A 12,672-nucleotide genomic window follows, 5' to 3' on the forward strand; every position below is an offset into this window, starting at 1 on the left:
AAAACATTTTGATTTATTACTTTTATTATCAGATATTTTCTGCTTTAAAAAACAGAATGACAAATGAATACTACATATTAGTTTTATTTTTTTTAACACAGAATTATTTTATTTATAACTTTTAAATTGCGTTTAATTATATAAAATTATAGAATATATTTGAAAAAAGTATAGTTAAATTTTAAAAAATCTGCATTTTTTCAATATAAAATCCATATAGCACTCATATTAAACATAAATTTAATGCAACATATATAAATAATATAGTATAATAAATAGTATAATAAATTAATAAATAAATAATTTTATTTTTAATACATATAAAATAATTAATCTCTCTCTCTCTCTCTTTCTCTATACTAAAAATATAGTTTTTAATAATATTTATTAAAATTTAAGGACTTTTTAAACTGCGAACTCGATGTTATTAAAACTGGCAAATTTAAAATGATGAAATGTAGAAATTAATATAATATAAACATCAAAATTACAAAATGTTGGGATTTTTTCAAATTTTTATATACATTTTGAATTTATATTTGACATTTAAAAAAGATTCATAATCAACCATCTTCAGAAAATCTTTAAGTTTGAATAAATTTAACTGAAACTATTTGATAGATCTTCCTCAATAATCTAATTTGCAACTTTTCTACAATAGATTTCATATTTAACCATAAATATTTTATCAACCATATGCAAAAGTCGATGCAAAAGAAATTTTTGAGGGTTGAAACTAACATATCTAATTTTGTGATTACAGTAAAACTTTTTTAATACGTCACATGTTGCAGCTGTAATGTCCTAAAATACATTAAAATAATCCTTATCTTTGTAACTTTAACTATAAATTTTTCAAAATTGTGATGAAATATTTTTAAAAACGAGATTGTATTCAGCATGAAAAAAACTACGGAAAACGGTTAGTGTGTTCAAAAAAACGCTATTTTTTGTTGAACTGGGTTTTTAATAAACGAGTCGATATATCACGATTTTTCATTACCTAAATTATGCAATACGACAGTTTATGTATTATTCCAGTTTATGTATTATTACTTTTATTTATTGATTGTTTTTATTACTTAAATTATTCGATCCGTGATTATTTCATTCATTAATTTATTATCTTAATCTAAATCTAATAATGATAAGAAATTATATATCGGCGAAAAATTTAATGCGCGTGATGCAAAATATATTCGAGTCATTATATAAAGAAATAATTGCACCGATAAATATCATAATAAAAAAAAAGTCCATTTATGGCATAGGTTTTAGAAGGCACTTGAAATATATTCCTATTATATGCTCTTATAAATTATAAATTATAGTATTGCAACAAGACTTATTATAAGCTACTATCTAACATGTAGAGAAGATTTTAGAATTCAAATTTTTTTAAAACCAAGGGTCTAACAATAAGTATAATTTTAACTTTAGAAAAGAATATACATATATGTATATAATACACATATACACAGATATTTTGTTTCTATCTGATAATGTTAATCTACAGAAAAGAAACAGAAAACTGTGTGTTATACATTGATAAGAACTAAGGACAGATAAAGTTCTAAGAAATAGCTAAAGCAATTCGGCTGTTTTCGACACAGTTATTATCGATAGCTAACTATTGCAAGAAAAATATTTATAATTGTATTAATTATTATAATATTATTAATTATATACATTACTGTTTATACAATTAAATAGAATGCACAAAAATATATTTTTAATTATTTTGTGATTTACATATTACAAATCATAATTAACTAGAAACTTATTTATTTATTAAATAAATTATATGTTAAATGAGAATGTCTTTGTGTTTGAATAGTATAATTAACATTTAATTTAATAGTATAATTTATTATAAAAAATTTATTATAAAAAATATAGCATATAGTTAGTCTTACATTTTATTTTTTATTATAGCATTTCATTTCTTGTATTACTATCTATATATATTTCTATTTTTTTTATACTTGCACACATAAATATAAACTATCATTTTATATTCCTTGTTATTTTTAAATTTTTAGAGCAACTGTAATAATTAAACAATTGCGCATGCTATTATGATAAAATAAAAAAATTCTCTATCTCTCTCCCCTTCTCTCTCTCTCTCTTTCTTTCTCTTTCTCTCTCTCTGTAATCAAAATAGATTAATTTAAAATAAAAGTGCTTCACAAACGAGATAATCAGAAAAAATGATAACATTTTCTTCAACACTGTGTCTGTTGTGTCCTGGTGTCCTCTGTTCGAGTGTAGTGGAGTGATGATAATGCTTTAGTTACGTTATATTCAAGCCACTTGATTGACAGTAGCTGACTTATGAACAACGGATAGAGTCCATCGCATAATAAATATCGCATAATAAACCTTTTGTTTCCGCAACGATTATACGTGAATATCATTTGACACAGACGTACGCACAGAAAATAAGTGGAAAAGTGAAAGCAAATTTAAAAAAAGCAATGGAAAAATTGCCGCGTATTAAGCCATTAGGCCAACCACCTAAGATTTGGAAATCGATCGAAAAAGTAAGTAAGGATGGCAAAACAATGAAATTTACGATTCAAGAGATTCCTGAAGACAGGTACGAAGATGCAATTCAACATATGTGTACGTACTTTTTGGCCGACGAACCGGTTTGTCAATGTTTGAGTAAGTTTTGTCATTTTTCTTTCTTGTTTTTTTGATAATGTAATATTACTTTTATAACATTTTTTGCGTTTGCATACTTAATATAAATATTTAATATGAAAAAAACTGTCATTATAAAAAATTAATCTTATTAAAAATAGTATTTAGTCTATTTTTTAATAATTAAAAATAAAAATAATTATTAAATAATATTTACCTATTTATATCTAAATTATTTGTTGAATTTTTATGCTAACTCGGAGCAAAATAATTACACAAGATATAATATAAAAAGAGCTGGTAAGAGTGAGGCACAGATATTAAGTGCAATAAAATTATTTTTAAATTTCTCTATACTTATTTTGAACGTTTCTGAATTACTGAATTACTGAATACAGTCAGTACTATTTATTTATTGCGAAAGTCATGTTTGCTTCTGTTCTTTTTCTTCCTCTCTGATATGGTGAGAATAGTCTAAAGGAAGAAAGCTAACGTTTTAAATAACTATATAAAAATTTATAAATAATTTTATTGTATCTGTGTCTGGCTCTTACTAGTCCTTCTTATACTGTGTTTTGTATTTATTATATCAGAGCTTTTTCGATCTATTACTTCAAAATAATTATTTTTTGTTTTATATTGCACTCTTTTCATTTTTATCACATTTGCAGATGCGAAAGATGACTCTGTATTCGTGCAAGATATGATTGTAATATGGCGCTTATTACTTGTACAAGGCATATCTATAGCTGCCTTCGTCGATAATCCTAATGGCGGGAAATCTATAATCGCCGGTATGAATGCCTTGGGTATTGGTTTTAAAGACCATAAAGATATTATTTCAGAGTATCAGGTAGATATTCCCCGTTAATTTTTTTCAAAAATATATATTTAATTTTTGTAATAAGAATTTAAAGTTATTATATTAATCCGACGTGAAAGGTTAATTTTAGATAATTATGAACAGTACCGATAAAAGACAAAAATTACAAATATAATTATATGACACATATATATATATATATGATAATCATAATAAATGAAAAACTATTTTTATTCTGCTTTGAAATTTTACATCAAAAGCATTTTTACTTTTTTTGTTTAATATAATATTAAGTATTATATTATCGCAATCATTATACGTTATTACGTTGTAGTATAATATAATTAAGTAATGATAATTTTTTATTACAGTTTAAATCACAAAATTGCAATATAGTTGTAAAGCATTGTGATACTAAAATAGTATACGATTATTATGGAATAGATAAGTATCTGTATGCTCTCGGACTTAGTGTAAATCCCGCTTATCGAGGATATGGCTTAGGAAGAGATATTCTAAAAATTAGGTAAGATTTATATTAAAATATTATGTAATTTCATCATATTCAGAGAAATAAAAATGCTTATATAATATATATAAACAAATAAAATTAAGATTTTGGTTCGTCTACTCTCTTAGAACAATCTAAATAAAAATGACTAGTTTATTAAATTTAGACACTACAAATTTAAATACAAATGTTAATGTCATATAGTATTAAAAATATACTATTTTTCATAATCTGAATATCACTCTTGATAGTGCAATTATCATAATTTCGGTCTTTATTCAAATTTTGTCGGTCAAAAATTTTCACTTACTCACAGCCACTGTGATTTTTAATATCTATTGTAAGCTTTAATTAAAATTTTAATTAAAAAGAAAATTTAAAATAAAAGTCAAAATTAGTTCTGCTATTAAAAACGATTGTAAAATTATAGAGATGAGTGGTTTGTTTTTATTATAAGCATTTTTATTACATGAGAAGCACGAGTAAGATATAAATATCTAAAATAATTATATTGATTTGATATTTTTATTTATGTATACAATTTTGCAAAATCATTTGTTGTTAAGTTCATTTTGAATCGTACATTGTATTATAGCCATCCCTTTTAATGTACATATGTAATCTTTTATTTTTTATTATAAATGCTAGTATCTAATTTTTTATTTAGTATAAATTTTTTCGATATTTTATATAATATATTTTATATAGGAAATCAAAAATAGAATAAAATATTATGTCTTTCTATTACTTTTTAATTAAATTCAACATTGTATCTCTCTTTTTGTCTGAATATCCAATTTGAGTAACTATTCTTTCAGAATAAAATTTAAATAAGTTGAATAAATATAATTTAAGATTCCATTATCTATTTACATTCTTCGTATGCCATTAAATTACCAAAGTTTTCAATTTATCAGTCAATATATATATATATATATATACATATATATATATATATGTATATAAATTTAATAATTCATCTTTTCATACTTATTAGTTTTACTTTTCCATGTACATTCATTAATATCTTGCGTGATCTCGATCTAGGGATCTTATTGGGCGCGAGTACAATATTCCAGTAACAGCCACAGTGTTCACATCGATAATCTCGCAAAAATCTGCGAAGGGTGCAGGATTCGAAATATTATCGGCGAAAGATTTCGCCAATATGGTAGACAAAAATGGAAAGCAATATTTCCCCGGTATCAAGTCCAAAACACTTGAAATCTTGGGAAAAAGATTATTTTAATGTAGTACCGCGCGTTCAAGCTAACATGCAATTATATGCAAAATTATACGAAGTGAGTCATATAATTTTTTGAACTAATTACAATTTTTATTACAAACTATTCAATATTCTTTATATACGTCATTGTAACGTATGGAATAATAAGTATTAAAAAGAGACCTTTTTCGATATTTTCAATATATATTCAATACATTATTATCAGCTTTTGTCAACGCACATTAATGTTTAATCATACTTCCATTCCGATAAACAGCAACATTCACAATAATTAAGAATGCATTTGAAATACGTAGGTGTTACAAAATGTTACAAAATGTAACGACATATCTTCATGGCAATATGCGGGTTGTACGTTATGCTACCATGTCGTAACTTACTGACAATTCATTATAATATCATGTTACTTTTCGCGTGGCTAGAATTTTATGATTGCGGTTTATTTATAGTGTCTACAAAAAAGAATTTAATTTAAAAATCATACGAGATAATTTATATATTTTAAAGATAATTGTATTATAATTTTAGGCTATTAGTTTTTTTGAATTCCATGCAAAATTGCCATGATTTTACTATACAAGCTATAAATTTAATTTTTCATTATTCTCCATTATTTAGCTTACTTATTATATACTGCAGTATAAGTATTATAAATATATTTTATATATTATCTCATGCGATACAAGATGTATCTGTATGCTTAAATAAATAAATTTTTCCTTCTTTAAAAACGCATGTCAAGTCGATTCTCGCAAGTATTGTTGCCTATTTTCCGCGATGTTGATTGTCTGTCTTGATTCGCGTTGTGCGTTGTATTCGTAGCATCGAGAGGCTGTCATCGGGAGGGTGAGCAGTTTGACAGTTTGTCCAAAATAAAATAAAATAAAATATGTTTTAAATAATATGTTATAATACTTTAAACTCGATTAATATTTTTGACAGAAATTAGCTAATAACTGTCAAAAATATTAATCGAGTTTAAAGTATTATAACATATTATTTCAAACATATAATTTTATTTAATTTTATTTTAAACAAACTGTTAAACTACTAACACTCGCGATGACAGCTTCTCGATGCTACGAATATAACGCACAATAAGTTTAAACAAACTTTATATTATTTATTTTTAAATATCATTTTTTTAAATATAAAATCGTAGAATGGCGCGTGCTTGTGTTGTTCTAGTATCGTAAAAAAGAGTTGTAAGCCGAAATATCATTTTACCATATTACGTTTGATCATGCAACAAATTAGATTCGTTATGGTTAGTATCGCGGAGTTTAAAGCAAATAATATATTAAATAATAAAATGGCTGTAAAGTAAAGAAGCACTGACTTCAATTGATATTCAATTGACTGAAATAATATCGAGAATTTTGTGCAAAATTGAGTAATGTTATTTTTGTAAATATTTGATTGAGAAAGCTAGTTTGCTCTAAATCTCCAATTTGATATTAAAATAAATTAGAAATCAATTTAATTAGTATTTCAAGAGAAAAAAATGATTGAACAAGTACAATAACGGGAGATTAATAACAAGTCAATAAGGATAATAAAAAATTAATAAAAATAACAGTAAGTCGATTTTCACGTAATTGTTATTTTCTGATCTATTATTTTTAATCACATCTCATATATTATTTTTAACAATAAATTGAAATGTATTAAAGTGTATAATTAAAATGCATAAAAAATGTATTAGATTTGCATTATATTCATTAATATGGCAAACACGACATTTTATGTGTATTTGAATAGTTGATTATTTACACACGGAGCGTTCGATTCAAATAGATGGAAAGAATAATCTTCAATATATATATATATATATATATATATATATATAAAAAATTCGCGAAGTTAATTAACGTTCAGAATGAGATTTTACGATATCAGATGGAATTAAAAGCACAGTGAAATTGCAACTAATCGAAATTAAAGTAAAACAATCGGAATTAACAGAGATAACAACAAACTCAATAAAATCCAATCACTTGTTGGCACAAGTATATTCAGGATCGGTAAATGTGCCAATAAAAATTACACGCATGTTTATTAATGTTTGCTAAATATTTCTGTTAGATTACAACTGCGACTATATGTATATTTCAAAATATAAATTGCATTTAATGATACAATGCTACAGAGACATATGTCAACATACAAAATTCCAATTCTTCGATATTTTTTTACTTCTTTTTTCCCCGTTTCAATGCTTTTCGATTTAATATTGTTATTTAATAATTGAATGTAATATGTTAATAATTTATAATAATATATATGTGTGCGTACTTTTATTTCCTTATTTTTTATTTTAATTATATTTATATAAATACTAGAGAAGCATTATTAGAGAGAAACATACTATATATAAAAATATCCAATTTTTTATAAATTTTCATAAAAAAAATATTCATTTCTGCAATGTTATATGACATATCACGCATTAAATATAAAATTAATCAAACCACAATGCAGATTTTGATTTGAATATTTTTATATACAAATAATAATTTTCAAATCTCCGAAATAATAGTCCTAAACAATAGTCTTTTTTCTTATATCCTATCTATTTGCGTATTCAACTAATTTTTAACAATATTTTCCGTACTTTTATAAACATTAGAGATAGTTAGTTAGATAAATTTAAATTTATTTTTACTTTATATAAAATTAGAACTTTTACTATAACGTTAGTTTGCTGCGTCACTGTGTGAATTGAATATATTTACATAAATTAAATATTATATAATATTACTCTCGAATTAAATCCCTGAATGGGACATTTAATTTCAATTATTCACACATTTACATTTCACATAAATTATTATTTACACAGTCAAAATAATACAAAAATTACGATATCTAAAAATAGTACGAAAATTACGGTCGTCGGTGCGTCGTATTTCGACTGTATGCTATTAATACATTATGGAGAGATGTATGCATATCATTTTTGTTCTATACGAGAGGGTAAATTTGCAAGAACCCTTCGACACGTGCGCGAGCGTGGGCGCGTACGAACGCGACGCCACGTCGTGTAATTCCTTCTCTCGGGCCGGCTCTCGACGCGCCTTCAGTCGCGTTCCGCGCGTCGTACGAACGAGTGTGTCTTTGCTCGCATCCTCTCTGTCGGATATCATTCTATCATTCTATTCATCCTTCTACCTTTCTAATTCATTCGTCTATCCGGAAGATATATTCAACGGCAATGTGACGTAAACAGAAGTTTCAGACTAAACGGGCAAATCTACATAAACGAAATAAAGCATAAAACAAGTCGAGTGATTGTTAGCAGAACACATGTCAAACGTCACATAAAACTCGATTTTTACAGAAAATCGGCATTTCAATACGTCTGATAGGATCAACGACGAATGGATCGTCGTCGAAAGAGCGATCCTGATTGAGTTTACCGGTCGCTTGTTTCGTCCACGGTGTCGTGAAACGATCGAAATTGACTGACAGTGTTTTCGCGATGGTGTTTGAAAGGAAATTATTCTTTCTCAAGTATAATTCGTATTTTTTTTCTACGTTCGAAACATAATCGTAGTAAATTTTTCACGACAAATGGAAATTCGAATTGAACATAAACGTGCCGATTTCATGGATATCGCTGCTTTAAAATAGACTACACTCGGGGGAGCAGCGTAACCTGTTGCCGAATACGATATCGAGACATTTTCAATGATCGTAAGATTTTTCATCGTTGTTTCATGTAAAGGTTACTTTTCTCCCCCTCTAAGATGAACGTTTCGTTTCTAATTGCCGCTATTTTCCGGATATATGTAATAAGTAAGATTAAGTAAATTAATTTTTTTGATAATGTATGTAAGACTCTTATATTAATATCGACAGTCATTTTGTCCAGTTATTTTAACTGATATTTTAAGGATTTAATGTGATAGTTTATTTAAAATATGTAACTTTTATCTATTTTTAGGCTATATATAGTTTTAGCTCATATTTTAAAAAAGGTTTTAAAAAAGAGGTCATATTTTAAAAAACATTATACTAGGATTATTTTATGATTAATATTAATGTTTAATAATTCAAATTGATAATTAATTGATATATTCAATGGCAATAACAATCTGGCAATTTTCTCTTAGAATTAGAGAATTTTCTCTTAGAATTTACCCTGAAAATATCATGGTAATCATGGGACAATGTGGTATGGAAAGAATTTTATGAGAATTTCTCTGATTAATATTTATCACAATAAAAATAATATCTATCACAATAAAATATAAAACATGTTTAATTAATTTTACTAAATTGCATGGTAAAATTACTCAAACATGTTTTATATTTTAACGTGTAGATATTATTATGTTTATTGTGATAAATATTAGTCAGAGAAATTTTTATAAAATTCTTTCCATACCATATTGTCCCACGATTATCATGATTTTCAGGGTAAATTCTAAGAGAAAATTCTCTCTGTATGTTACATTAAACTTTCAATGTTCTTTTTATTCCATTATCTCATTTTACTTTTTATCCAAAAGATTTATTTAATAAATATTTAATATATTTAATATATTTGCATTATTTTTGTGTAAGAATTTTAGAACGTTAATCATCAAATATTTTTTTGTCTTTGCATACAGAATCCAATTGCCTTTTTTTGCTAGATAGAAACTAGGATTAAAATACACGAAATCTTTGATTGCATCTCTTGTTTTTATTCTGAATTTATCATCGTTTTTAAAATGTTGATGATAAATTTTGTATAATGTGTTCTAAAACTGATAGTAAGTTTACATTGGAAACAAAATAAAATAATCTGTGGGGAGCAATTTAATTTTAAAATCTGCGCATCCAAGTTTTCCTTTGCTGGCTTTTATTTTTTAAGAAAAAAAGAATTACATATCAGGATATTTTTATTTTATCCTTATTCTGTTCTCGATGCAATAAATCCACACACATACGTACACAATTCTTAATTATTATAGAATAAAACCTAACATACATTATATAATTCTTTCTTTTTATTTTTGTGGAAATATTTTTCAGTACGAAACATTTTTTTTTTTCTTTCCAGTTTGTACATATTTTTCGAAGAGGGGGAGGGAGATTTCATATGATGAAAAACCAGAATATAAAACAACGTAGAAACAAGTTGACATGCAGCAGTTTCAAAGATCATCACCTCTGTTCTAGTTTTTGTATTTTCTTTGTTCTTTAGTTTAAAACCTGCATGTCAATTTCCATACTTTAATAATTTATAATAATATAATTTTATAATATTTTAATAATATTTAATAATATTTAATAATATTTCAAACTTTTAATAATATTTTAATTTTAATGTTTAAAAAACTTTTAATAATATTTTAATTTTTTCTCTTAATACCCTTTTTTGAACAAATCACAACGGGCCTGCAAATTCAGAATTAGAAAATCAATGGAAAAAGATAAGACATGTTAGGGATTAAAGAGAAAAAAAAGCGAAATTATAAAAAAAAAACGCGACCACACTTTCTGCTTTGAACATCCAATAATAATCTCCTGTAAATCGCTCCAACTACGTTACGCGATTGCTTTTTCCCGCTATTGATATCTTCCCTTTGAATACGTAGATCCTATATATATCATAATAAGTTATGATTGCATCGTACACGAGAGATCAAAGAAAGATCATCTATCGTCGATATTTATCTTTTTAGAATCAGCAGCTCGTAATACCTTGTAACACTCTTTACTTGCAGCAAGTAGAAATAGCCGAAGCACGTCAGACACGTTCAGTAAGCTACAGTTTCAATATCTGATGTCAAAAGAGCTCGATTAAAATTTCAAGATCTTTCGAGTGCATTGATAAATCGTTTAATTTAAAGTGTAATATAATCGAGTGTTAATGCTATAATTACTATGCTAATAATATATAGTACTAGATAATAGTATGTAAAATGAAACATTTTGATTTATTATTTTTATCATAATATTTACTGGTTTACGAGACAGAATGACAAATGGATATTAGTTTTTTAATTTGTTTTAAAAAACATATATAACAATAATTATATATCAAAGTAATTTTATATAACAAGAATAATGTTATATATATAACAATAATAATTTTAGTATTATTTTTTTAGATATACGTGAAAATATTCAGAACTTTTCAAATATTTTTATATAATTTGAAAATATATTTTATTTTTATGTCAGAAAGAGTAGTATTTTTATAATGCCAAGTAAAATATTTTATATATTTTATGCACTTGTGAAAAAATCGAAATAAATCGCAAGATAGATATGTCATATAAATAAAACTACTAACTAAAAATAAAACAACCGTTTTAATAAATCCTGTAAAAAATATTACCTGCAAAAAAAAAGGCAAATTTTGCAAAAGAGAAATAGATAGATAGAGTGTGAGAGAGAGAAAAAGAAAGAAAGAGATGTTATACGATTGCTGAAAATTTGCGTTAGTATTAGATACGTCTAAGATGGCATTCAAGATGACACAATAACAGTTTCAAGAATTTCCAACAAGAATATTACCGCGAAACACAATCTTCTTAAAGAATAAATTATTTCTACGCAAGAAAATATTTTCTTCATTTCTCTCTCTCTCTCTCTCTCTCTCTCTCTCTCTCTCTCTCTCTCTCTCTCTCTCTCTCTCTCTCTCTCTCTCTCTCTCTCTTTTTTTTTTTTTTAATATAGCTGCATAGTAAAATTGTGGCAGAAATCTTTCCGAGAAAATTTCTCTATCCCACGCGATGATGAACAGATAATCCTGTTTCACGTAAAACAATTCATGTGATTACTTAAAGCACGCCTACTATATCCAAATATTAAGTCGTGTTGCCGGACGTTGATTCTACTTTATTAAAATATATTAATCAGATTCAGTATTATTTGTGCTATCAAATTATGTTTTAAAAGACATTGTTTTTTTTGAGGTTTGATTAAAGGCAATCTCAGTCTACAAAAAAAATGTTTATGTTATGTCAATTTATACATAATAGGCTAATAAATATAACTCGCAAGATCTTGTTTTTAATTGCGCCTATCACATTGCATCTAATATAATGTGCATATCACATTGTATCTAATATAAACAGTACATTATTTATAAAAAATCTTACAAACTTTAAACTATATGATAATTTTATGCGTTGATGTGTACGGTGTCTATAAAATAAATTTTTACATAGAGAATTTTTCACAGAATGTGGCAGAAATTACTATTGAATCATCATTATCATTATCAAATAGTCTTCTCAAAAACAAATAAAACTTGAAGTCGTAAGTAAAAATTAAAGTCTAAAACTTGAGGTAGGATGAGTGTAGAATCCGAATATAAAGCTCGCAGATAATGCAATCATACATACCACACAAACCTATCGTCGAAATACAGTTTGTCAGACTACTTGATAGCAAATCGAAATAAATGTACACGTGTTGTAAACATTTATCTTTGATATTAGATAT

The 12,672-nt window shown here is 25.6% G+C and overlaps 3 protein-coding genes across 10 annotated transcripts in view; 2 read left to right on the forward strand and 1 right to left on the reverse strand.

The window, feature by feature from the left end:
• Cdi (serine/threonine kinase) overlaps nucleotides 1–12,672 on the reverse strand; it is a 130,244-nt gene that overhangs the window by 44,778 nt on the left and 72,794 nt on the right. The window lies entirely within an intron of this gene.
• LOC145938782 (uncharacterized) lies at nucleotides 2,277–6,093 on the forward strand. The gene is made up of 4 exons (XM_083042536.1): nucleotides 2,277–2,667; nucleotides 3,318–3,499; nucleotides 3,841–3,995; nucleotides 5,028–6,093. Exons 1-4 carry the CDS (start codon nucleotides 2,478–2,480, stop codon nucleotides 5,227–5,229), a joined length of 729 nt encoding a protein of 242 aa, XP_082898662.1. The 5' UTR covers nucleotides 2,277–2,477; the 3' UTR covers nucleotides 5,230–6,093.
• The window catches only part of Ccap-r (Crustacean cardioactive peptide receptor), a 66,712-nt gene continuing 62,143 nt past the window's right edge, over nucleotides 8,104–12,672 (forward strand). For 4 of the 7 annotated variants that reach the window (XM_083042944.1, XM_083042945.1, XM_083042946.1 and 1 more), the window contains exon 1: nucleotides 8,104–8,922. The gene's annotated coding sequence lies outside the window, so the exon portion shown is untranslated. Of the gene's footprint in view, nucleotides 8,948–12,672 lie in introns of all 7 variants that reach the window. The other 3 variants (XM_083042951.1, XM_083042949.1, XM_083042950.1) reach the window with 3 other exon arrangements.

This window comes from Prenolepis imparis, unplaced genomic scaffold (assembly GCF_030444845.1).
Source record: "Prenolepis imparis isolate NDT839.2.m4 unplaced genomic scaffold, iyPreImpa1.0 SCAF_7, whole genome shotgun sequence".
In the NCBI taxonomy this organism is placed as follows: Eukaryota; Metazoa; Arthropoda; class Insecta; order Hymenoptera; family Formicidae; genus Prenolepis; species Prenolepis imparis.

Coding starts and splice junctions, on each gene's coding strand:
- LOC145938782 (XM_083042536.1), top strand. CDS start 2,478: ATGGAAAAATTGCCGCGTATTAAGCCATTAGGCCAACCACCTAAGATT. Junction 3,500..3,840: donor ATATTATTTCAGAGTATCAG/GTAGATATTCCC, acceptor TTTTTATTACAG/TTTAAATCACAAAATTGCAA. Junction 3,996..5,027: donor AGAGATATTCTAAAAATTAG/GTAAGATTTATA, acceptor ATCTCGATCTAG/GGATCTTATTGGGCGCGAGT.